Source organism: Oxyura jamaicensis, chromosome 4, assembly GCF_011077185.1.
Source record: "Oxyura jamaicensis isolate SHBP4307 breed ruddy duck chromosome 4, BPBGC_Ojam_1.0, whole genome shotgun sequence".
Classification (NCBI taxonomy): domain Eukaryota; kingdom Metazoa; phylum Chordata; class Aves; order Anseriformes; family Anatidae; genus Oxyura; species Oxyura jamaicensis.
This window is the reverse complement of record NC_048896.1, coordinates 68,204,702-68,231,844: the sequence shown is the minus strand read 5'-3', so window position 1 is coordinate 68,231,844 and position 27,143 is coordinate 68,204,702. Positions and strand designations below refer to the sequence as shown.

General features: G+C 39.3%; 1 protein-coding gene across 1 annotated transcript in view; it reads left to right on the top strand.

Annotated features, from left to right (window-relative positions):
- KIT (KIT proto-oncogene, receptor tyrosine kinase) overlaps positions 1–25,699 on the top strand; it is a 53,956-nt gene extending 28,257 nt beyond the window's left edge. Inside the window, exons 5-21 of the mRNA XM_035325407.1 lie at positions 117–276; positions 3,129–3,318; positions 3,906–4,021; positions 8,510–8,624; positions 9,855–10,048; positions 10,865–10,971; positions 11,064–11,190; positions 11,454–11,558; positions 11,646–11,756; positions 13,436–13,586; positions 15,344–15,432; positions 15,768–15,895; positions 18,786–18,908; positions 21,146–21,257; positions 21,355–21,454; positions 22,148–22,253; positions 23,452–25,699. Coding sequence (XP_035181298.1) covers positions 117–276; positions 3,129–3,318; positions 3,906–4,021; positions 8,510–8,624; positions 9,855–10,048; positions 10,865–10,971; positions 11,064–11,190; positions 11,454–11,558; positions 11,646–11,756; positions 13,436–13,586; positions 15,344–15,432; positions 15,768–15,895; positions 18,786–18,908; positions 21,146–21,257; positions 21,355–21,454; positions 22,148–22,253; positions 23,452–23,577 — 2,160 coding nt within the window. The 3' untranslated portion in view covers positions 23,578–25,699. The remainder of the gene's footprint in view (positions 1–116; positions 277–3,128; positions 3,319–3,905; positions 4,022–8,509; positions 8,625–9,854; positions 10,049–10,864; positions 10,972–11,063; positions 11,191–11,453; positions 11,559–11,645; positions 11,757–13,435; positions 13,587–15,343; positions 15,433–15,767; positions 15,896–18,785; positions 18,909–21,145; positions 21,258–21,354; positions 21,455–22,147; positions 22,254–23,451) is intronic.
- Positions 25,700–27,143: the final 1,444 nt, after the last annotated feature.

The window sequence follows — 27,143 nt, the reverse complement described above, 5'->3', positions numbered from 1 at the left end:
TGGTTTAAAGTTATGAATATTAATATAGCGAAGTTATAATTACTTCTATTTTTAATTTATCGAGGAAAGATGCTGCATACACAGTGTTTTAGATGTTAATTGTTTTTTACCGACAGATTGTTACAAGCAAAAGCAGAAATTTGGGTGATTATGGATACGAAAGGAAATTAACATTGAACATCCGTTCAGTGGGAGTTAATGATTCTGGAGAATTCACATGCCAAGCAGAAAACCCTTTTGGAAAAACCAATGCCACGGTAACCTTGAAAGCATTAGGTAAATAGTTCTTGTAGAAATATTAAGATTCCTAGCTCTCCCTTCCTTCTATCTTCTTTCCCCCAAACCTGAATGAGTAAATTGCTTTATTAAAAGGTTACTGCAGACTGGTATCATACTGAAATGGTTCAGGAAGGGCTATGGAGTGTGCAACTACTTTAATTTCTGTAGCACTTTGCATGTGATTGGATTGCAGTATTAGAACAACCACCCAACACTGTTTCCATCTCTCTGGTTTTTCTCATCCTTTCTGGTTTAATTTTAAATTTAATCCAGTCTTAATGAAGCAAGTAATTTACCTTTGCCTGGTACTATCCATACGCTTTAGTAATTTGGCAGCACAAGCACAAAGCATATCTTCAGTACCTGCCTTCCAAGCACTGGAAATTTCGCTGACATCGGCACGTCAGTGTTTTTTTTACGTGGGAGAAGTTATATATTTATCTCTATTTAAAATAATGCTGTGAGGAACACTGGAGTGTGTATAGGCAGCACGAAATTGCTTTGGAGCTCGCCACCATGGTAAATCCAGCATCCATCACTTCCTTAGGTTTGGAATAATGTCCCTCAACAGTGAGCAAACTCCCTTCCTCCCTTGGTTTAATAACAGACTCATATAGATCTCAGCTGCTGTATATTAGCGTGTGTGATACACGAGGCCTTTCAATTTTTAGAGCTGCCAAAACTGCTAATTTGATAGTCTAATTAAGGACATATGCTTGATAATTCTGACCAAGTCTGTGTAGTTGGCTAAAATACTTTAAATTCCTCACCTTTTGAGGATGTAGCAACTGAGGACAACTGAGACTGCTCTGTTCTTTGCGTGCCAGGCCTTGTATTCTCTTCCTTACCAAATTTATTTTTCTGGTGCACAAATACCCCTGCAATATATGTAGCCTGTTTTGCTTTCCCAAGTAACTTAAAGAAAACAGAAGCACTTGACCTCTGTGGGTCAGATCTCCAGCATAGCTGCGGAGGTTTAAGCGCACTTAACCTTGCTACACCATTTGAGGGGGCAAGGGGATAGGGCTCTTAACGTGTTTTCCTTTTTTTTTTTTTTTACAAAAGAGATTAGATTCATATGTAAAAGAGTGAAACAGTATTAAGTATGAAAGAAAATCTTTTCCCCAAGGAGAATAATGTGAAAGCTTTTATTATAAAAGGAGGGAAGTTCTTAACTAGAAGAATTCTAAAGACTACTGCACATACAAATGTGGTTTTAAAAAGGGTTGACTTTGGAAAGTCGGGTGAGTAAAATAAAGCACAGCATTATAAAATGTAAAAAATAAAGCAACAAGTTTGTATTTAGTAAAAAACAAGGTTTGTACTTAGTAAAAAAAAATGCCAGCGAAAAGCTGGAATATTTCAGATTCGAGATACTTTTCTCCCCTCACCCTCTCAAATTTGACCTAAAATAAAGTAAACTCTGTCTCCTGGATTCCTTTCACCGTTCATTGTCAAGTTGACTATATTTATCTAAACCGTGCCAGCTCCCAGGATCATGGGAAGTGGTGTATAGAACATACTGGATTGTATCAGAATCTAAATCACTGCAACTTTAATGTTAGCAAAAAGGTTTCTAAGAAATAGTGGTATTTTGGTAAATGTTTTAGTTACTTTTATAAAAAATGGTTTATCTAACTATAAACTGTTTATGTAACTTTGTTTTGGGCATTGACAGCGTGATTATAAAATGTTTTTTGCACTCCCTTGGGCACAGTTTTGAATGTGGATTGCATAGGGGCTCTGTGCTTGCACTGAAAATAGAAAAAAAGGTCTCAGAGGGACTAAAAATCTTAAATTTCCAGATTTACAACCTTTTTTTTTTTTTTCTTATTGACAATAGAGCACACTTTGTATCATACCTACTTGCTATGAAATGAGTGTATGTCTTCCTTTCTTCTCGGAAGCATCTGTCAAGTGCTCTGTCAGCTCCATATGCTTTCACCAAGGCCCGTTGCCTTCAGTTTTCATGAGCTCAGGTGCCCAGCTGGCCACAGCAGTTTGATCACTGGAAAGTGGAGAGAGGCAAAGATATGAGATTGATTTTGGGGCTAAATTCAAGCTTTCCCAGGAAACCTGTTTCCTTGTCATTGTAGTCTGTCTGTCAAACTGGTAATTCCCATATGAATTTTTGTAATAGGACTGAAAAAATTGTCTTTGAAAGTGAATAATCCTGAAGCTGACAAGTTTATTAATGAAATTAAAGCCACTGTAGTAAGGATGCTGCTCCACATGATACTTCGGAACAGAACTACACAGTGATAAATGGTATCTGCCAAAGAAAAGATTAAGACCCAGCAGTAGATGAACAGAAATGCCTTAGTTTAATACAATTGCTATCCAGGCCTGTCGACGCAGTACATTTTTCTATAATTACAGTTTTTAATAGCTTCATTAGTAATGTCGTTCTTAATTACACTTGACAAAGAATCATTAAATACTCTACTATATTGTCATAAATGATCAATTTATCTTGCCTTTTTTACTGTTTCTTTCATTCCATACAGTTAGTGACTGATTTTTTGAAAAATGTAAACACTTGAGTAGAATCAAGCATGTGCTTGCATTTTTCCAAGAGCAAATAAAGGGTATTTATCACCAGGAGATGGAATTCTTTCTATGAAAGCATGCAAGGCTGCTTTAAGATGTGTGCCTCATTGCTATATATAGCTAGTGGTCTTGGTTTTAGCAGGTGAGGGTTCAAGTTCTGCTTTGTAGATAAGGTTCCCCGTTTCATAGTTGGACGTTTGATCACTGATCTTGGAGTAGCGTAAATGTGGTTAGAGTAGTGGCAATCTCCTAAATGGCCCTGAATTTTTTTTTTTTTTTTTTCCTATTATGGCCATCAGCTAAAGGATTTGTCCGTTTGCTTGCAACAATGAATACCACAATAGATATAAATGCGGGACAAAATGGAAATTTAACAGTTGAATATGAGGCATATCCAAAACCCAAGGAAGAAGTCTGGATGTACATGAATGAAACACTGCAGAATTCATCGGACCATTATGTCAAGTTCAAGACTGTGGGCAATAACAGGTAATAAGAATGGCTGTAAGTGCTATCGATTTCCCTTTGAAACAGCAAACTAGAGTCTGTTCTGGAAATACGAAAATGTAGATGGCAAGAAAATCATGTTTTAAAAGGTCTTGCCATAACCATGGCTTACCACAGTAATGGGTGTGAAGTCTTGCTAGCCTGGATGTGAAGCAGTGTTAAGCACACCATCTGAGAGACCAGTCAGCCTCACAACTCACCTACAAGACGTCATTGCTGCTCAATAAGTTAAAGAATTCAAAGTTTGTGTGTGGAGACACCCTCCACCACCACAGCTGAGCACAATGCTTGAGACAAAAGTGCATGCTTTTATTTCTGCCATGCACTGTTCCTTTCTGGAGCCCTGGTCCTCCAAAAATCCCATGGGGGAAAAAAAAATAATAATAGTCTTGAGTGCTGTGAGGCGAAAGTGGTGATAATTCATGGTAAGTGTGTCTGTATAGATGGTGTAGGCAGAAGAAAAGAGTGCACTGATAATTGCTGCCTTAGCTTTTTGTGCAACAATTCCCTGTTAATTCCCCATTGACCATAGCTTGTGAGCATCACTAATGATTTCTTTTTCTTTACAGTTATACAAGTGAACTTCACCTTACACGATTAAAAGGAACAGAGGGAGGCATTTATACATTTTTTGTGTCCAATTCAGATGCCAGCTCCTCTGTAACATTTAATGTCTATGTGAAAAGTAAGTAAAGTGAACAGTCTGAAATATTTCATTATCACAGTCATTGTATTTTATACAACATAATGTATGCACAAGATGTCACAGTGTGGTTCAGCATATGAGAGGCTTTCTGAAGTGAAGCACATGCTGCAAAACTATTTAAATGTCAAGATATAAAAGTGCAGAGTACTTACACAAATCCACCTACAATCCAGCATGACCTTACATTCTGGGAAATGTATTCCAGAGGTTACTGGAGAGCAGATAGATAGTTTACACAGGAAAAAAACTATAACACCTGGAAAGATGGTCTCAGAAATGAGCATGCACCATAAAACTTTGATAATTTAATGTGGATCAGGATATACAGAGATTATATGTATACATATAATTTGCATTTTTGGCAGCCAAGATAAGCTATTAATTTTCTTTAAATTGTTTGAGTTGGATGTGAAGTTTGAAAACTTGTCAGAAGAATTATTCACTTGTGCCTTTTGGTATCTAAATACATCTGCATAATAATATACATCTCCATTGTTTTAGAGAAATCTGTGTAGCTTTACAAACTCACATGCTGTCATCTTTACACGCTTGTTAAAAAAAAAAAAAAAAAAAAGCATCAGTCTCAGTTCCAAGTAGCACTCTTCAGGACAAAAGCTAAACTTCAGAATGAATTAAATGAAACATCTTGGAAACTCCATCCTTCGTAGCAGAACCATCCTGTCAAAGAATTTCATGCTCTCAGCAGATATTGGCAGGTGCTAAAGACAAAGCTTAAGGAGGGGACTGCAGGCAAAACGGAGAAACTAAGGCAAGGTAGACAGTGGTGCTTTCAAGCCTAGGACAATGAAATGGGTAGGAAGTGAGTGGATGTGCTGCAAATATGTTGTTGCTGTGCTTTAGCAGTAATAGATACTTCTCTGGGCATGGACTGATGCAGAGGACCATTGAAACTTCCACATATGCATGAAATTATGGATACTACTTTCTGAATTTCCCATTTATCACTGAAGGTCAACATTTGTATTGTCAGTATTTGCAATGCTGTAGTTTGGGTCTAGAAATGCCACTTAGGCTCCTTTTAGAACATGGCATTTTTTCCTTTCTCTGTCAATATAATTTGTGGTGTTGTAAGCTTCAGTTCCCTAGCTGTGATTTCTGAGCTGAGGGCACTGGCAACTTCAAATGTCCTTTGCCACCTTGGGTAAGAGTGGCAACGGGGAATAGTCACAAGGGGGAATTCTACTATTGTACAGCGTAGTGAAGCACAGTGCTGAGCAAGAAGTTTAGTTTCTGTGAAGGAATGGAAGAAATTGCAGGTTGCCTGTGGAGCCATCAGTTCCCTTGAGGCTGGATGATGTTTTCCAACTTGTGGCATCATACATGTGTTTGGAGCAAGGGCCTGTGGGCTCTTCAGGCTGCTTGGGAGCAGACTGGGCAAAGGAAGAAAAATACCATCATACTTGATAAAAGCTGAAACCCCTGTGGGTTGTGGCTAGGAAACCAGGCTAGGGAGCAACATGGTGAATTAGTATAGCTATGGCAGGAGAGAATGCTCGTGGCCTAGTTCTTCTGAATGGCTTGTCTGTGCAACCATCAGCGTTCAGGTCTCCTCCCTTGCTTCAGCTACTGGTCTTGTAATCAGTAAGATCAGCCTTGGCATACAATGAGGGCATTGAAGCCATCTCAGCAGAGCCCTGTTTACCATTCAGTGTGGCCGTGGCTGACTACAGACATTGCTGAAACAGATTTGATACACTTGACTCAGAAAGTGTTTCTTTTGGCATTTTGATGCAATTACTGCAAATATCTTTTTCATTTTGAAAAGAGGAGATGAAACAGATTGATGCTTCTGAGGGTTCATTTTTTAGGAAAAATAACCTCCTGTTTTTAGTAGCATGTAAGATGCTCAATGTTTAAGTATGAAACCCAACCTGCACAGCAATATAACATATTTTTTGAAATAGCAGAGTAACTACCAAAGGCGAGTGGTGTGGGTGGGCCAGGTACTGGTCTAATCGTGTGTTGTGACCTGGCATTGCTGTCAGTTGGGATTTTGCATAAATAGCTGTGATCTAGCTTCTGATGTTTACAAGTCTGGCTCGGGCACGTAATCAGCAGAAAGCAATCAAACAGGTAAAACAGGATTCATAATCAGGAGGGTATCTTCACGTAAACACAAATCGATGCTGAAGCATTTGCTGAAAGACATGAAAAACCCTGTGCAGAAAGACTTGCTTTTCATTTAAACACATTTAGCAATCGCATATGCTAATCTGAAACAATACTAAATTGCTAAAATAAAATGTAGTCAGTCATAGTAAGTGTGACATAAAGTAGGGAAGGAAGGAGCTCTGACATTAGGAGCCAAAAAGAAAATTACAACTTGACAAGCAGCATGCTGAACTGACTTACAATTAAGAAATTGTAGAAATCTCCAGAGTGGCAAGATACTGTGTGCATCTAGCAATTAGTGGAGGAATCTTCAAACTGGTATCTCTGCATTCAGTACAAAATAATATCTGGGTTCAATTACAGTCAACAAAACACTGTCTGTGCAGTTGGGGCTCATGCTGCAAGGAGAAAGCTGGTCATGGCAGTAGAGATCACGTGAAGCCAAGATCAACAGTTTTCTTGTCATTGCAATATGCAGTGAGCAAACAAGGAGTCACAGTGATACTACAAAAAGATTCAATCCAGTCCAGAAAATGTGACTGCAGGAGAAAAGCTTTCTGACTGTGATAATAGACAATACCTGTTAAATGTTATTTTGTAGACATTTATTTATCTGTGCTAATGATGAAGAAGTTGGTAATAAAGAGCAATTGAATCTACAGTGTTGTCATACTGAGCACTGAGTTAAAACAGAAGTGACCTCTTAGGAGTCTTCTTTGCTGCATTCAGAATCAACATTAATAAGAGGTGAAAAGCAGTTCATAAACTCATTGAGATTAGAAGTTCAAAACATTTTTAAGAAATTGCTACAGGTGCTGGGACAGACGCACAGCCAGAGTTTTATCGTGTTGTAACATTGCCTAACACATAGCATATACCTAAACAAACTGTTTGCACATGGCTAATTACAATTTCACAATTTAACCATGTTGGTAGAAGCTTCAGAAAGCTGAATTATGTATGTTCCATGAATGCTAAGACTGTGTACAATGCTGCGTGCTATCAAAAAGTTCTGCACCAAATGATTAATGTTGAAAACCCATCTCAACATTTTGCAACAATGTTCGGTTCTGGGTGGTTTGCATAAAACACAACATTTGGATTTAGAAACGAAAGAACATTCGGTTCCTGTAACATGAGTCATGAGGAGATGCTACGTGATTGAGAGTATACGTGTGTTTTATTGCCTCTAATTTAATCAGCAAGTAGAATATTCATTAAAAACTCACACTGTGTAGTCTTGCGTGTGGATTTTATCTGAAATAAATCAGCGTTCTTCCACTGTCATCAGCACAGTCTCACAACTTTCTAGAAAGTTAGAAGTTCATCTTACATTTTGTAAAGTTTTATTAACTAATAATAGGCTATTAATTTGTACCAGGAGAGCAAATCTCTGGAATATAGTCTGGTTTTGCCATTAACTTTATTTTTAACATAATTTACAAGGAAGCTAAGATAGTTATGGGAGGTGAAGCTTCTAATTCAAGTTCCCCAAGAAATACACCTTTCTAATATTTACCAGTACCAAGTAGGTGGTGTCCTTGCCTGGAGGCCTGTGGCATTGGGCTAAGAGCTGTAAAGTCCACCTAATTGCTGTTTCCCCATGATACTCCAAACAGTAGCTCTAGGCTGCATGCAGCAGCAGCCCCAGTGCAGTACCAGAGGGTGCACCATCATGGCATGAGGAACCAGCCAGCTTTGTAAACTGCCACAGTAATCATGAATTATAGCTTGGACAGCTAATACAGTCAGTCAAATATTAGCTTTTTCTACATGCAGCGTTTCAGAAGGTGAGCTGGTTGGGCATTTCAGTAATGATGTTTTACTGGGATGCATGCCTTCTGTGGGGATGGGGACGGGTGCTGGTTGCATTGCACTGCAGTTCCTTTTCTGGCTGTGCTGTTAATATTTGATAAAGAGGGCAGATGCAGGATAAATGTGGTTTGTCAGATTTAGTACAACTGTGGAGAAACTGTCTTTTTTAGAGGCTGGTAAAGTCATCCTCTGCAGGAACTGGAACTGCCTTCTTGTTCCAAAACAAATACATCTTTGTTTTGTTAAGCTCTGGGCTCTGTTGTTTCAGGATCTTTCATTAACCTCAATGCATGGTGGAGGTAAGGTGTCCTGAAATCCAGCCCATGCATTCAGTGTAAGGCTGAGATGTTCATAGTGACACAGAACACCAGTTCAGGCCTGGATGCCCTTTGCCGTGGGAAGCTCAGTTTGCTTGATTCCACGGGTGATAATGCACATAAATTGCTGGCATGATGAGCACATGGCATCACAGATTCTGTGTTCCCCTAATAATGCGATTCTTGTTTGTGTTTGTTGCAGCAAAACCAGAGATTCTCACTTTAGATATTCTTAGCAATGGCGTTCTCCAGTGTGTAGCAGCTGGGTTCCCAGCCCCTACCATATACTGGTATTTTTGCCCAGGAACTGAACAGAGGTGAGTTAAGTAACCAGAGCTTCCAGAAATAACTTTACATTCCACATACACAATTTATAATTAAAAATTAAGACTGAAAAATAACTTGGTAACAGTTACATTGCATCACTGTTTTCATAATTTTAGGTATTGCATTATTTGCAGTGGTTTGAGGGGAAGGGAGCAGTACATTTCATTATTCCCCTTTGTATTCCAGCGTTGAAGAGGGAATAATCAGCATTTTCTGCTGAGGAAAAATAAAAGCCAAATCTTCTCTCTACTGCAGGCTAGCTAAGGTTTTTATCAGTTTGGCCCCAAATGACACACATTCTCAATGCAATTTCACAGAATGACAATCACAGAATCACTTGTGAATATGGCTGTTATCTTTCGACTTATTGTGTAATGATATAATTTTTCAAGACATAAAGTAATTAGATTTCTATTCACATGAAGCATATACAAGTAAACAAGTCTGGAGTTATTATGAATAAAACCTGATGTCTAGTTGCCATGCTTCTAAAAAGACAGTAGAGTTTCACTGTGAAGTGAGCATCTGTGAAGCACATTTTAAGATTTTTGTTGAATTCCACTGTGCTTGCAGATCTCATACTAGCAAGTCATGTCTCCTACCTGCATAATTTGTTTCATGCCTAAAATAATTATCCTAATTTTTGTAATGTGTGCTCGTATAGTGAATATGTGACATTGTTAACACTGCAGTTAATTTTAAAAAAGGGATGCAGACTTCTGACTAGTTTTACTAGCAGCATCTTGAAAGAACAAAACTGGCTGTTTTCTGGCTGCATATAAGCTTGGTGGTGTTGTAGGTGTGTCATGGATTTTTCATGGATTTTTTTTGTGCTGTAATAAAACAATGCCTGGGGAAAGTGTTCAAGAGTAGGAGATGGACCGCAACTGCTTAAAGCTGAAACTGGAGATGCAGAATTTATGGTTACAAAACCCACAGTGGACTTACAGACCTGTGTGTTTCCCTAGTCAACAGCAAATGCCAAGACCTCGTGGTGTCCGTTGGGCTTTTTTTATCAGTTTCACCCACTACATAGGAGACAAGAAGAGTTGTGAGTAGGCTAGGTTTTGAGGATAAGATCTTCGGCTCAGTCCCTTTGTGGAGTAGTGATGTGTAATTACCTCACGGTCTGGCTGTGACTATATGCCTTCACAGCAGGCCCTGTCATTCATTCCAGGGAGCAGTCCACAGCAGGTAATTGTCAGCATTGTTATTCCCAGGTGTTTTGATTCACCAACAATATCCCCCATGGATGTGAAAATCAGTTACACAAATTCCTCGGTGCCTTCCTTCGAGCGGATCCTGGTTGAGAGCACCATTAACGCCAGCATGTTCAGGAGCACCGGCACCGTCTGCTGCGAGGCTTCCAGCAATGGTGACAGGAGCTCTGCTTTCTTCAACTTCGCTATTAAAGGTACTGTCTGGAGTGAACAAGGCTGTAAACAAGAAAGAATGGTTAATGATGGTGCTGTTCAGCTCTTTCTGTCATGCAAGAATTCATCTTTTAAGTGTGTTGCTTTTGCCATAATAATGTTGATGGTACTGTGGCTGAGTGTATGATAATATATTACAGTACATGTTCTGCCTGCCAGAGTATTGCTTTCACTTTTCAGTTAATATTCTGGTATTGTATGTTTGCTGCTTCAAAACTACCAAGCAGTAGCTAGCTGTTTTCTTCTGCCCATGCAGCATGATCTGGCACAGCAGCAAAGCACCTGCAACATGGCACCAAGCTGCCTTCTCTCTATCCCTTTTTCTCTTCCTGTCTTTGTTTTGGATATTTAGGCCATCATCTCTTTCAAGAAAAGTCTGCATTTTTGTATGTTTTTTACCACGTCTCAGGAAAATGTGGTCCCAGTCTTGACTGGAGCCTAGGGGCCCTGATTTTGTAAAAGGAGTAACAGCAACGTACTGCAGAACTGCTTATGAGTTTAACAAGCTTCTTTCTGTACCCTAAGCTGACTGTAATCACACTTTAATTGATCTCAGTGTTGTGCTTCCTGAGTTGATGAAGCTGAGGCTCTTTGGGAAGCACACCGTGTGGTTTCTGTGCCAGTGCTGGCCAACACTGTCATTCAGGAAAAGTGGCTCTGAGGGATGTGGAGTGCATCGTGGAAAATGGAAGCCCCAGACTGTGTTTCCTAAGAAAGAATCAAGGAAAGCTTTTTCACCTGATTAAGTGTAGTTTTTCTTGTTTGGTATTCAAGCAGGATTTTCTCTTTCTTTCCAGAGCAAATACGTACCCATACCCTTTTCACACCTTTACTAATCGCGTTTGGAGTCGCTGCTGGACTGATGTGCATCATAGTCATGATTCTGGTGTACATATATTTGCAGGTAAAATCAGCAACTCTTCTGCCTGAGTTGTTAAAGTGTAGGAGCTGCCTGGGGAAGCTTCAGGAGTGACAGCCGTTCTCTTTCCTTTTCAGAAACCCAAATATGAAGTTCAGTGGAAAGTTGTTGAAGAAATAAATGGAAACAACTATGTTTACATAGACCCAACACAGCTTCCTTATGATCACAAATGGGAATTTCCTAGAAACCGGTTGAGTTTCGGTTAGTTTATATTTATTTAACTTCATCTGCAAGGTGAAACCTTCAAGTCTCATATGAGACTTTGGTTAAACACAGCAGGGTTTTGTCAAAAAGATGTGCAGGAATGCAAATAGCGATAATTGCTCGTGCTTACCTGGGGACAAAAAGCAAGCAGGTGTATATACACTATCTTCTCTAATATCATAAAATGCTGAACCCTTCAGGAAGAAATGCTCCAAGTTCTTTTAAAGATTTTTTTTTTCTTTTTTTTTTTTCTTTATTAGGCAAAACCCTTGGTGCTGGAGCTTTTGGAAAAGTTGTAGAAGCCACTGCTTATGGTCTATTTAAATCTGATGCCGCAATGACAGTAGCAGTAAAAATGTTAAAGCGTAAGTTGCTGTAGTACACTGCCCAATTTTTTCTAACTTCCTTCTGGTAGGTGTGCTATTTACTGAACATTGCGTTTTGCCTTGCAGCAAGTGCCCATTTAACAGAAAGAGAAGCCTTGATGTCAGAGCTAAAAGTTCTCAGTTACCTTGGTAACCACATTAATATTGTGAATCTACTTGGAGCTTGCACTATTGGAGGTATGGTTATCAGTGAATATTGATTATTTGTTCTCCTTTTTTATTGTCAAAAGGAAGAACCGTACAAAGATGAAACCAGTGCTGCTAAGTATAGAAATCTTAAATACGTGTCTTCCTTAGGCAGGTTGCAGATCATCACGACTATCATCTGTGAATTCCCGAATCTAGGTTTTAGTCTCATCCTGCAAACAGTGACGAGACCACTGTAGCTGCAGCTAAAAATGAAGTTTGCTGAGAGGTGACAAAACATATAACTTTTTTTTTTTTTTTTCCTCCACCACACTGTTTCTCATGAATGAGAACAGATAAACCTTCCTGGTATTCAGGGGGAAATAAGCAGCCATACCTTGTACAGTCCTCCAGTCTTCTGACTGAAAAGTCAAGTCTTTTAACATATCTTCCAGTCTTTCAAATATAATGGCAAGTGTATCTGTTAGCACCATTGGAGTTAAAGTCTAAGTATTCAAAAGTTGAGAAAAAGAATTTCCCAAATTAAGTGTTGTACAACCCAAGTATTTTACATTTAATAACTTTAAAAATAAATATAAAAATAAACTTTTAAAAGCTCGTTTTCATATTTAATGAAAGCTACAAAACAGCTGGTGTCAATATAGAGTGATGCTGTCACATATTTTTAACTTACATGCTTTTGAGTATGAAAAATGGTGTTGTTCCTTACAGAAGAACTTGCTCTTTAAGTTCTTCCTTCATTTTTTCAAAGAAAAGGAGCTTGTAAAAATTCATAGCTTTAGACAAAGGCAAAGTATTTCTCACTTTCACTTCTAATGATTTAAAAATAGGATGAAGCAATTCTAAGTAGTCGGCAAACCAGAATCACTGGCCTGAATGTGTATCTGTCTCAGACAGCTGGAGAAATGTGGGGTCTGTGAGCAAATCCCACCACAAATGCTGTTTTCGCTGTTAGTAAAACTATAATTATTAACTGCAGAAAAATGGAAATTAGCTATTGAGGTTAGGAAATGGTGGTACAGAATAACCTTACAGTTGAAATAACATGCAGCATGATTACATATTCAAGGGCCATAGCTGCAGTCATTCACTCAGAAAACATATATTTGATCTATAAACATCCGTGCTGGAGATGACTTGATTTTCCTTTCCGATTTCATTTTAATATTCTAAGACCTTGTGCAGTGTAGTTTTCTGTCCCAGCAGGCTGTTCTATTTGAATGATTTTTCCTATTATACTGCGGAATATAACACTCTACATCATTTCCAAAACATTACTGAAGGAGTGTGAAGCTCTACTGTAAACAGAAGTGAATCAAAAGGATTAATGTTTGAAGCTTGAATTACTTGAATGTTTGGAACAAATAACTTCCTTCAGGAAGTGAGCAATATCAAACAGATGTGTCTGGCCAGACACATTATCACATGAAGAAAGGGAAAAAGACTTATTTGTTTAATTTTTTGTACAATGCTATACTATTGAGGGGGGGTGAAAATTAATTGGGAGTGACACAGCTTTAGCTGGACAATAATCTGTGAAAGGGAAGATGCTGGGTTGCTTGTCTGTAACTTTTCAAGGCTAGACAGCATTAGGCAGTGTGATTTTTGATAGACCAGCCTGTGTGCTTAGCTGAATGCTATCTTTGTGTAAGGCTTTCTGCCTTGAAGACAATGCTCACCTGCTTTCTCAACCTCACGTACATCTACAGGACCCACGCTGGTCATTACAGAATACTGCTGCTATGGTGATCTCTTAAATTTTCTGAGGCGGAAGCGAGATTCATTTATTTGTCCAAAGCATGAAGAACACACAGAAGCAGCTGTTTACGAGAACCTTTTGCACCAGGCAGAGCCCTCAGCGTAAGTGCAACCTGCTGAAATGTACTTGTATTTTCAGGAGATTGAGAAGGAGGGGATATCGAAGTTCACTAGGGATGAAAAACTGGGAGAAGTCTTTCATGCAGCAGGCTTTGAAGATTCTTTGCTGTGTAAGGAAACAATTTAGTTAAAGAGATGATTTGTGCAGTGGGTGGCTTATTCTAACAGAGCTCAATTCATTGTATACACTCTGTGTTTTACTTCTTTATCAAATTTCCTGTAGTTATTTCATGCAGCTCCTTGGCTCCAATCTTTATATGTATTTGTGTTTATCATTACTGTTCAACATTGGCAGTGCTCATTTAGCAGCTTGAATAACAATCCCCCCAGTGTTGTGGTGTTAATATTCTGGGTTCTCACAAGTTCCTGCCTTCAGAAATGACTTTCCACAACCAAAACAGTGCCTTACAGTGTTAGAAGCAAGCTGTCCCTGGTAGCTCACTGGGTTGTGTGATGCTCCAGCCCATGTCAGAGATTGCTCTTGTACTTTTATTTTTCAGTTACTTCTTCTGTATATTTTTAGCAGTTCAGTTTTAGATCAAGCCCGAGTTCTTTATGACTATGTTTACAAGCATATTTCCTGCTAATTCCTTCCTTTTGCAAAGTGAGGGGGACATAATTTTCCAGAACCTATGGTCTGCTACAATACCTGTCCATTTTTTATTTTTAATCTGTTCACTGCCCCAGTGGGCCCATCACTCTGTGTTGGCAGGCACAAAGCAACCAGGAAGCCCCTTAGGAGGTGGTAACCTCCTTTTTTCCCAGCAATGCATAGTGCTAGTGAAGCTGTTTGTGCTGTGGCAACAAATACATGGATAGATGGTGATACCAGGGAGGATGGTACCACGGATACCGTGAACACAAAGCTATGAGTTGCCATAGGAGGTCTGTCCTCTTAGTGCAGGAATATCACTGTGCAGACTTATTTTGTAAATTGAGGTATTAACGAGGGGGTATTTACCAAATTCTTGTATTAGTATTTACTGTAATGTTGCAGCTGCTGAATGTTTTGCATGTGTTTGTGGTTTGGTGGTGACTAAAGCTATCAGTGATCTCATAGCTACTTTCCATGTTAGCTCTGTGGCTGCATTTATTGTTCATAAACTAAGCAGATATTCAGGATTAAGAAGGACTATGGTATGAGTTCTAATGGCAGGAAAGCGAAAAATGCCAAAGTGCATCTGTCATTTCTAAAGGGGCCTAACTTTATATTTATAAACCATGCAGTATGAAATTTGGTACAGTTGCAATGTATATACCGATAAGAAAACTTAAAAAAAAAAACATAGCAGATGAATGTTCCAAGCCTTGGCTAACTCTTTGAAATACATGCAAATCCACTCAAAGACTCAGGAAGCTCTGAACTTAATATTTTTTTACCATTTGTCTTCTGCATTGCAATTGCCACTTCAGCTGCTGAAATACTAGTAGAAACTGGCCCAAGCAGAAGAAGGAAGCCCTAGCAGGTTCTGTGAAACATTGGGTCATTAGTTTATAGAGGCTGAAGCCTGTATACATAGGAAAGGTTTGGTTTCCCTACCTGATGCATTGTTAACTGTACTGATGAACCTCTCTTTCTGTATAAGCCTTTTCTCATCTTTTTTACATGACCATGGTTTTCTAATCATCTGTAAAGCATTGTATTCGGAAGGTCCGTGTAATGTCAAATTTACGTTTGGATTGCTTTTGAGGTCTTTTTTTACCTAAATTATATTTCATTTCATCCGCTGCCTCTGCAGTGATGCTGTCAATGAGTACATGGACATGAAACCAGGAGTGTCATATTCAGTTCCCCCAAAAGCTGATAAAAAAAGACCAGTAAAGTCTGGTGAGTACAGTGAATTGTTTGCTGCTGGGAGTGTAGGGAGGAGGACTGTATGGATTTTTTTCATGATACTTTTCTCTGGTGTATGGGGACAGTTAAAAACCATGAATTGGTATGAGAAGGCTTAAAAAAGAACAGTATGCTAAATTACAGTGTCTTCTCTTTTTCCATACTTAAACAGAGAGTCAGTATTACACTTTGCTTTTTGGCAATGAAGTATTTATATGTCTGTAGTGTTGTACTTATTCAGATTGCTGATCTGTTTAAGATAAGACAAATCTGTGTCTAGATGATTATACCTGGTCCACTCAAAAGCTGTTGATGTTTGTATTGTGTAGGATCCTACACCGATCAGGATGTTACCCTTTCCATGTTGGAAGATGATGAACTTGCTCTAGATGTTGAAGATCTACTAAGCTTCTCTTACCAGGTGGCAAAGGGCATGAGCTTCCTTGCCTCTAAAAATGTAAGTTAATGTCATGTGTTGGAAGACAGCAGATGAACTCATCCGAGCTTGGGAGGTGATTCTTGCAGGTTCGATCTTCAGCTCTTCACTTGTTTTCTGTAGCACACAGGTAGTTAAGTGAAAACTTTTGATAACTTTGGAGACACCAAACCCTGCAGGAGTGAGCTCTGAGGAGTTAGTTTTTCAGGCTACTCTGGTGTACAGCAATTAGATGGAGTTCATGAAAGAACCAGAAAAACTTAACATGTGGACATCCTCAAAAACAACTAAATCTTGAGTTTCAGATTTTTTCTCTGTGGCGTTGCTGGAGAGTTTACAGACTAAAGAACAGTGAGAAGTTGGCTGATCTGTTTGCGTAAAAGCGCCTTGAATATCTGTTGGGTTTTAAACAAAGCTGCACTTCCATGTCTCACGCTGAATACTGCCTTAAACAGCGGAGTTATCACATTGTATATTTATATATATATATAACATTATGGCTTAATGTACAAGGTACATCTTGTTTTTTAATTTTCTTAAAAGATAGAATCAGCCTAGAGACCCATAAATGATCTTCACTGGCTACACGGAGCGTAACAGACACTCTCCAGGTTTCTTGGGAGAGGTACTGCATAACAGAAAGGGTCTGATAAAGGAAAGGGTCTGATAAAGAATGTGAGTTTTAAACACTGCATAATTCTGATCTTTCTATGGTGTTTCCTACATTTTTATTCAGAAATGCTATTTACTATGTAAACATTGTGACAGGATTGTGCAGGTGCACCTTGGATAAAGGGAAAAAAATAAAAAGGGAAAAAAAAATCAAAACAACAACCCTTGAGCAATTTATGGTAATTCTGTGAACCTGCATTAATAGTGGGAAATGTGGCTCTCATTCTGCTCCAAAGCAAGTCCACAATAAAACTTGATTTTTTCCCGTTTCTCCTTCCAAGCCCTTAGAAGTATTTTTTTTACCATCTGTTGCCAGCATCAAAACAGACCCAACAGACAAACACGTTACGTTACAGATTTTAATGGTCTTTACCAGACTCCTGCATTCTGCACTATTCGGGACATCCAGTGCTTATCACGCGTATTTTTTCTCTATGCTTACTTTCCTCCAGAATAGCCCCAGGATTCACTGTGCATCATTTCCAGTGATTTGTTTTTGTTATATTTTTTTCCCTTGATACAAACAGGCACTGTGGAGTTGAGTAGCAGAAGTGATAATGAATATTACAGCACAGCACCATGAGCTTGGAAAGTAACATGTAGTATCTGTTCGACAGTGCAGAATTAATGGCTTTATCGCACAATTAAGTTACACTGTGCTAACAGTTTCTGTGCTTGGTCCTCTTCAGTCATTGTGTACATACAGGCTCTTAGCTTCAGCTAGGGAATGCAGACTGGCTTGGGATGATGGGTAAGATGCTTCAGACTGCCTCATGCCCTCGCGAATGGTTCACACAGCCCAGCATCATAGAGTGCCCAGCTGCTCTTTTGCAACTCGTTTTTGTATTCAGGCTCAGAGGCATAAAAGTGCCTCTGTGAGAGAAGGGGGCACAGCAGTCTGTCCCGGGGGTATAAGTCCCTTATCAAGCACACAGTGCCTTGATCACAAGACTGTTCTCCCTCCCATAGACAAAGTCTGTATTCAAGGCAAACTGCACTGCTTCTGGAGGAAAAAGGCAGAGAAACTGGACATTTGGCCATTCCAGCACTTTACTGCTTCAGTGCAGTTAATGCTCTCAGCTTTACATATGCAAAGTGAAGATAGGGATTGGGATGCAATGAGAGTCCCCTGGGACACTAATTGTCATTAAACATAGTTCCTCCTGTAAGCATGCCAAGGAGGCAGAGATTACATTGCTTATGTGACTTGCAGTTATCATTTTGAGTTTGATTTGCGTAACTCTCCTGATATATTAAGTAATATTTTTTTTTTGGTAGGGAATTCACAAGTTTTATATTTTAAGGAAAAAAATTGCAGAGAAAAATTGAACGATTCAGCTATTTTTTAGACAGCATTTCCCTGCGTATTGTATACCATCAGCACTGCAGGAGATTAACACTGTCCCTTCTAGATGGAAAAAGAGATCATTTCATTAGAGAAATACATCCATTCTCTAATAAATGCAGATGGGCTCTAGTTACACACAAAGAAAACACGACTGCTGGAAAACTCAGCCACCCCTCTGGAGCTGCAGTTGCAAACGTGTGCACTTCTCAAATGAATGCTGGAACATAAGCTAGCACAGTCATCAAACGTGTGACAGTTCACAGAAAGATACTGGCCTGTGAAGATTGACAGTATTTTCAAATATTTAGTCCTGCTTATTAAACACTCCGAGGTACTTAATACCTTAAGTTTTCCAGAGGAGTGTTTTCGAAGTGGGATTCAGTTTTCAAACTTGTGTGCATTGAATCTTTACCATAATTTCCCTGTTTTCAGCTCTTTCCCCTCAGTCACAATAGCTATGTAATAAAAGATTGGAATTATTTTAGAGACAAACCACATTTTCTTCTTATTTGTCCCATGTTAGGAAGCAGGCCAATTAGTTTTTGATAAGAAGTCGGAGAAAAAATTCTGTCCCTGGCATAGAACAAGTACATTAAAATTTAGCTGCAAACGTAAATTGCTGGAAAATTCAAAGTGCCCGCAGGTGGTCTTTTCTAAAATAAACACATAGGCAGCCTTAACTGTGTGGATCAATGTCATGATAGTAAACATACTACACCAGAATTTTTAATCGTTTGAGTACGCTTATTAACATATGGCTTCATTATGACTTTCAACTTGCTATGAAATGCATAATGTAGTAAGTTTATAGCTAAGAAAGCATGTAACCAAGCAACAGTCTGTTAAGGATATTATAAAATAACTTTGTTTGTTTGTCTGTTTGTTATTTAGTGCATTCATAGGGATCTGGCCGCAAGAAATATTCTTCTCACTCATGGTCGAATAACAAAAATCTGTGACTTTGGCCTGGCAAGAGATATAAGGAATGACTCAAATTATGTGGTCAAAGGAAATGTAAGTATATGTGATATGTTATCCACCTGTTTTAAGTTAGGGATGTTCCTGTTCTCTCAACTTCCAAAAATCTTTCTTAGACAGAAATCTAGATTTCCTAATCCTGCTGTTAGGTTTGAGCTGGTCGGGAATGTGAAAAGGGGCAATTGCTGACATAGATGCGTGTGCTGACAAAAGCCCTAATATATACATGTTGTTATGCTGTAAAAAACATCTGAATGCATGTCATGGTGGAGGAGATGTTTTTGCTGCGCATGTATAACACACCATCTCTCTGTTGCATATGAATATGCTAGAAGTTACAGCTCTGTGACTAATTGCAAGTTTTGCTATTGCAATATTCTGATAGGTCAACCCTAAAAAAATATTTTGAAACATTTGCTGTATTGGGATGTTACTGAAATACTGGCTTTTGCTATACAACATCATTCAGACAACAGAAATGGGATTCTAAAGTCTAAATTTATTGATTAGGGCATAGTGAGAGGTTAGAAAGCCTTAGTTTTCTCTGATTCCATATACAGATTTTAACCTCATATAAATAACAAATGCAGCTTTAACTTGCAGCTATAGGTCAAATCCTGTAATAGTGTTGGAACAAGACAACAAATCTTTAAAACCCCCTATGCAGAAGAGTACCCATTACGCTAGCACCTACCAGACCTCTGCAGAGGTAGAAAGACACTTTGAAGCGATGCAGATTGCATTGTCAGTAACTTGAAGTCCCCTTTAAAGTGCTAGAGTAGTAAAAGGAGCCCTGCTACAAAAGAAAATCAAGCCTGTCTGTGATTAAAACTGGAGAAGTGTGCTACGAGGTAGAGGTCTTTTGCATCCAAAACTGATTTTTGCTGCCTGGATTAATGTTTCAGGTCTGCATCAGGTATGTGCAGCCATCCACTGCCTTCAGGGTACACTCATCTCTCACTTACACCATTTTTTACAGAAAATGAGGTCCTCCCCATCCCAGCTGACTGCTCAGCAGTCAAGGGTCAATCACTTGCTAGGGACTTGACACGATCTGAAGGTTGCCCATCCAGGTTTCCAGCATCTTCATAACTGATGAAGAGAGCAAATTCCACACCTGAGCATTCCTCACTGAAGTGGTTTGCCAAGCGCAGTTACTTGAGGCGCCATGAACCAAGAGATTATCTCGGATATCTCTGATGCTCTGCTGTCACCCAGCAGTCCCTTGATGTCCCAGGTACCTACAGCATCCCCACTGTAGGCTCTGGGAGAGAAAGTGCTTTTGTGTTTGTCTTTGACAACAATGTTGGTACCAGCCCCTGGATGGCTAGAATTTGAGGTTAGGGAACAATGGGAACCCAAATGATTCAGGAGTGGCTGTATTGGCAAAATATTGAGTGGCACTTACTGTACGAAAGCTGCTTTCAGGCTCAGGGTCAGGTCAGGAGCTGCTTGATCCGTCAAGGCTGGTAGGAGTGGGAAGTGCAGATCCGCAGCTTAGGCGGGAAGTGGGCGGTAAGTAATTAAATTTTACGTGTCTAGGCCACACTTTACGTTTCCTGAGTTGTCTGACAACAGGATTTTACTTAGCCTGAAAGGGTCAGAAGAGGATAGGCTGCAGCTGCCCTGGGAGAGAGGAAGCAGTGGCCGCAGAAGGCATCTGTTTGCATCTGGCCTGATCTTAACCCAGATGAAGGCGTGCTGGGGCAGGATAAATGCTTAAGACTGAAGCCTGGTCGGCTCCCACAGTCAGACAAGAAAAGGGCAAAGTAGGGAGAGGAAAGACTTTGTCTGTTCCCACACAAATGTATGAAACATGTCAATATATATTTCTTTCAGGTTAATTTTCTTTTTTTTTTTTTTTTTTCCTCATACAATAAGGAGCTAAAGCAGATGTCTTAACCATTGACTAAAGCCTTGAAGCATTGTATGTAAGGTAGCCAGTCCACAGAAGACTTGAGTGTTTGCATAAGAAACCATGCCACGTTCATAGAGATATTTTTCCTTTGATTTCCTGCAGTTCCTTATAAACCAGTAAGCAGAAAATCAGAATGCAAGGAACTGCACAAGTTTGGTAGACCCATAGAGAGATGAATCAGTAACAACAGTGCAGCACATGGAGTCTCTAGAACCAGGGATTTCCATTTTTGGTTGGATTCTTCTATTGAATTCACATATATTTACAGCACATAAGTATAAAAGGTTGATTTTATATTGTAAATTTTTTATGCCTTATGACCATTGTCTTAATTTAATCCTTTTTCCCTGGAAAGGCTCGTCTCCCTGTGAAGTGGATGGCACCTGAGAGTATTTTCAATTGTGTTTACACTTTTGAGAGTGATGTCTGGTCTTATGGGATATTGCTTTGGGAACTCTTCTCTTTAGGTAAGTTCCATCAAAATCTGTACTTTAAGGGACTTCCATTTCATCTTGGTTTTGCTCCATATGTAGAAACCCCGTTGCTCACCTGTTCTCCCAACAGGCAGCAGCCCATATCCAGGGATGCCCGTGGACTCCAAGTTCTATAAAATGATCAAGGAGGGATACAGGATGTTCAGCCCTGAGTGTGCGCCCCCTGAAATGTAAGTGAGCAACCAGCACCTCCGGTCACCACACATAAGCAGTGATGCAAATGAAGGGAACCTTCCACATTTGCATGAAGACTCTTTGTACTGTCCAATTTTTTTGATTGTTTGTTTTGTTTGTTTGTTTTTGGTTTTTTAATTAATTTTTATTTTAAGTTATTTAACGTTTTAAATAATTCATGTAGTCTAACCAGCGTAGTATATGTCAGCATTGCTACAAGCAATGTAACACACTCATGCCTTGTACCATCTGATCACTTTGTCTGGGTATCTGCTCCGTGTCAATAAGTTATTGACAGATCACAGCATGTATTACACATTTTTAATTCCGATGGAGCAGTCAGTGAGATGTATCATCAGGCTGTACAGCGTCTGCATTTGTGCTGTATTTCTGACTGCAAGAGGACTGGCTACTTACCTTCTTCATGAGCCGTCTCCAATTCACTGTGTTGTAAATGGCCTGGTACTTAGCAAGCTGTCAAAGAAAACTGTGTCCAGAGACTCTCATTAGCACTGGCTCCTTTGTTGTCATAAGCACGAGTGTTAGCAGAGCTATTTCTTTTCTTAAAACTAATTTAAACAACATTAACTGTGCAAATGGGTCACATTTTTCTGTCAAATAACAATGCAGGTGAGATAAAAGCTCTCAGGTTCCCTCATCAGCAGTACTTAATTTTAGCATCTTTGCAGGTATGACATAATGAAGAGTTGCTGGGATGCTGATCCTTTACAGAGACCCACTTTTAAACAGATCGTGCAGCTGATAGAACAGCAGCTTTCAGATAGTGCTCTCCGGGTAAGTTTGGGCTCCATATGGATCATCAGTTTTTTGGAGTCAAAGCAGTTTCAAACAAGACATTAGACCAGAGCTCAGAAGAATAAATTTTCATTTATTCTTCATTAATTTTCCAGTGTTATTTATGTAGCTCTGCATTGGAAGTCTGGGTGATAGGAGTGATGTACAGGCTACTCTCTTTTTCCTTTTCACGTCCTTAAGCAGTAGGTGTGTAAGTCTGTACACGAAACAGGGTCCACCAGCTGGAGGAATCTCTATCCATGGTTGATGTTTCTCACTCAAAATATACTTAATAATTTTGATCTTACAAAACGTAGTGCTACTGCTTAGGTTCATCTTACCTTAAACTATGAGAAAATCTGTTCATCTGGGAAAAACCTCAGACATTAAGTATATTTAGCTTTAATTAGAAAAACTTCCTGAAGGAAGGAGTTGAGCTTTTGCTGCTCCTCAGCCTCTTACCTCTTACTTCACCTAGCTGTATTTATATAATCTATGAGGTATGTTGGGACAAGTGTATTCACCATTCTTTTGACCATTCCCTAGTAAAAGCATGTATAGAAGGTAACTGGGCAAAACAGTGCAAAGAAAAAGTGGAGTCACATCAGAGACTTGAATTTTCTCTCACAATGCCACTGAGTGTAACTGGGTTTTAGAAAAGCAAGTTTAAGCTGTGGTTTAAAAATAAAGCTTCCCTTTACCTTCTAGATGCCTTGTTTGGGCACAGAGTGCATGGCTTCCTGACAATTTGAGAAAAGAGGAAACTGAAAGCTGCTGGTGTTCAATTGCATCCTGTAGCATATTTTTGGCAGGTGCAGGCATTACTAAAACAAAAACAAGAATGTGAAGAAAATATTACCGAGGTTTCTGGGGGGGCATTCTAGTAATAACCCGAGCTGTGTTTTTTCAAGCTCTTTTTAAATTTAGTATGCTGCTAAATGTAATAGTAAATAAATAAATACAGTATGTTGCAGTGGTTTTAGTAATGGAGATTGGGGTTCTTGAGTCTTAAAAATGCTGTTATGCCCAAGACCTGTTGAAACTGTGTGTTTAGATTTGTAAAGAAACACCTGAGCTGGATGCTCCTCAGGTAGTGTAGCACAGAGTGGGAGATGGCTCACAAAGGTGAGCTCTCCAGGTAGGTGTGAAGGTACAGAGCGATCTGCAGGGAACTGACAGCAGTGTTTGGCTTCTGCAGGTCTATGCAAACTTTTCAACTCCACCTTCCAGTCAAGGAAATGCTACAGATCACTCCGTGAGGATTAACTCGGTGGGTAGCAGTGCTTCATCTACTCAGCCTCTCCTGGTACGTGAAGATGTTTGAGTGGCACCTGAAAGAAGAGGAGCCCAGGTGTACTCGCTGTTTGTATTGTGCAGGGGGTGAGAGAGGGAGGGCTTCAATAATTTCTCTTACTTTTACTCACTACTACCACTGTGTAGCTGAAACGTCGTTGTAATACTGTTCTTTACCACACACTGTTTCACATAATCTGTTGAGCACGGTTACAGGCATCATTGCAATGTTAACTGAAGCTGTATATATTTTGCTATATTGTGTGTATTTGCAGTAGAGCACCAGATCTAAAGAAAAAAAAAATCCTGAGCCATGGTATGGAATGAGATGACTACAGATGATCAAACCAAATCTGCAGCGATCCTTCTCTGGATCCATGCCTGGAAAGCATGTAGTCACTTTTCTAGTAAATCTTGTTTTGTTGAATTTAAGAAATAAACATATAAAGCTAACTGCTTTGCAAACCCCTTTCCACATCCAGCCAAGCCAGAGAACCTTTCCCAGGCAGATACTGCAGGTTGGAGGCCAGCAAGGGGACTGTGGGTACCTGGGCAAGAGAGGTGTATGTCCAAAGGATGTGGTGGTCTGCACAGCAGCAGACCCACCAGAGAGCTCTGGGGCTTGAACCAGAGGCAAGGAAAAGAGTGTGGACCTCGGTCTTCATTTTCTACCTGTGCTGTCAGCCATGCAGATCTGTCACTAGGTTTCTGTGGTCCACATCCCACTGGCCTGTCCCTGCTGGGTCACATCCCACCACAAGAGCATCGCCCACAGTTGAAGCCGGAGGGATGAGATACTTGATAAAAGCAGCGTCCCAGTGTTCACCAAAGATAGGTGGGACATGCCAAGATGGTCAAAATACAGGAGGAGGGTCACTAACAGTAAATGGTGTGTTGGGAAGAGAAGCCGTTTAACGAGTCATCTTATCTTGGAAAGAGCAGAAGCAAAAAATTCTGTCCTGGGAGCCCTTTGCTTATCTTGTCCTACCCAGGTGAATATTTCCCACAGGCCAGCTTGGATAATGCTCACTGGAAAGGGCTATTCCCCCTGTGACAAGTCATTTCATCTTCCCATCTCTATAGTAGCGCTGAGATCATAATGAAGAAGAGCTGAACTGGGAAGCACTGAATTTTTAAATGGGATAGAACAACACATCCCTGCGGTCTTGTTTGACAGATATGAGGCTTTGGGGTCAGTATCTGTTGTGCTTAAGTATCTTGTAACCCCTTCCCATCAGAAATACTGCTGGTTCTTTTTTTCACCTTTGTTTCTGTCACCTAGAAATTAGCATTGAGAGAAGCATTTTTCAGAGACAGAGTACTAGTTAAGTACCTATTTATTTACAATGCACTTAAGCACTCTGTAACTTACACTTTACCAGGATTTTGGTTGAGTTTACATGCATTTTAAATATGTAACTAACTGCCCAAATGCAAGATAATTGTAAATACACACACTGGTAGTATATTTTAGGTAATGTTGAATACCACACTCTTTATATACCTGTGCATTTGGTTTATTGTTACAGGAATTTGTCTTTCAGAGTTAGTAAAAAAGTAGCCATTTGCACTGAACTTACATAGGCTGTTGCACCTTCCAAAGTTAGCCAGTTGTTTGGAGGCACTCTTATGCATACTTGTTGTTGAGCATTTTCAGTTTAATGCTATAAAAGCTCTTTCGTAGTGTGTTGGCTTTCAGAGCAACTGTAGACAAACTAGATGTTATAATTATAGATGTCTCGGTACTTAATGGACACTTAGCTGAAAGAGGTTTGGGTTTTTTCGTTCTTAAAATTTATATTTTTATAATTTGGGGATTTTTGAAACTTATTTTGCAATGGCTTGGTGTTCTGAATGATTTTATGCGTTGTTTTTGTAAATATGGAAATGTAGCAATAATGTCCTTTTGACTATTCTCAGTCCTTGAGTCTCAAAAATATTTTTATATATATATATGCAAAAACTATATGTATAAATATGTAAGTGTTTGAAAGTTTATGAAACACTTATGGATATGTTGCTCGGTTGTAGAATTGCAGTTCAGAAAAGTTCAAATAAATCTGTAAATATGTATTCAGATGCTACCAATGTGTACTATGTTAAGATGGAATATTTTCATGTAAGTCTTAATAAATTCTTGGGTTGAAGCAAAATCTCAGTGTATGGCCACAAAGAGGTCAAGTTGGGCATTCTGAAGCACTTTTTTCAGGTGTGTACCAGAAAACTTTGATGGTTTTTCATTATGAAAGTTCTTTATCTGTGTAATATGGGCATATGGGACAAATACTTGGGTACTTAGACATAACTTGATGCTGGAAAAAAAAATCAACTAGAAGATTGATCCCATAGACTGCTGATGCAATCTGCATGTCATAAACAGTATTACTTAAAATTGAACAAAAACATCTCATAAAATCTCCACGTTATTCAGGGTATGGTTGGAAGGCAGTTGGAGCCCCTCTGCACACACATGCAGTTGTACACAGTCTTATTCCCTCCTGTGTGCTGGCACTAGCGCTCCTGCTGGGCTGGCCATACACAATGCCTTGGGGAGAACACATAGTTTGGTTAATTTTTCATCTTTAATGAGTCAGTTCCATTGCATCTTGTTGTTTTCCCAGTGGTAGGGCGTGATACTAATGGCCTGCATTTTGGGTTGTTTGTCCTAGTGAAGTCAGGACTGGTCAAATGTCCATTAGGCTTAAAAAGAAAAATAGCAGCAACTGATATATTCCTTAGCACTGCCTGGGTTTTGGTACATCAAGAGAAAACATAATGCTTCCCTTGCAGGGCCAGGTACCACGTATCTCAGGGGACATCCTCTGCTTTAGTTACTGCAGGATTAAAGTCTGCGAGTTATCTGCTCCATCCTGTGCTGCAGTAGGCTTTGCACTGGCTGGGTTGTCTCATGATTTTATAGTAGATGAAGAGCATTTAGGCAGACTTGGTTAGGACTATCCTCCCAAAAGCCCTGATAATTCCTGTACGAGACAGACCTCAACCTTTTTGGTCCCTAAACATTTCTGTTCCATCTTCCTTGAATTGCTCCACTCCTTTAGAGTTTCATTTTTAAAACAGCTTCCCTTTTTTTTCTTTCTTTTTTTTTTCTTTCATTTTTTTTCCTTTTTCTTTCTTTTTTTTTTTCACTCTGATCTTAGCTCTGTTTTTTAAAACTAATTATGAAAATTCAGAAATAATTTTGGCAGGAGGCAAGAGGTATAAGCTTTGCCCCTACCAACTTTAACATCATTTTTAATAACACTTCAGAAATTACCAAGACTGTGGCAGAGGTTGAACCATTGTTTCTCCTGTTGTACCTGCACCCCCATTCAAGCAAAGCAGACTTCATATTGAGACATCCCCATAGCTGAATCTGTACAAATAATTCAAGAATTCTCTTTTAATATCTCCGAAAGGGTTGTTTCATGTATTTATTGGGTTAGCATATATTTAATTTCATTTTCTTGAAATGTTTCCCCTTCTGAAGCAACCTAGAACTCAGCAGTCCAGCTTTTTTTTTAAAAAAAAAAAAAAAAAGTCTCATATTTTCTTACTACAAGGCTTGCAATGATTATTGGCTCTGTTCTTGTTCACAGT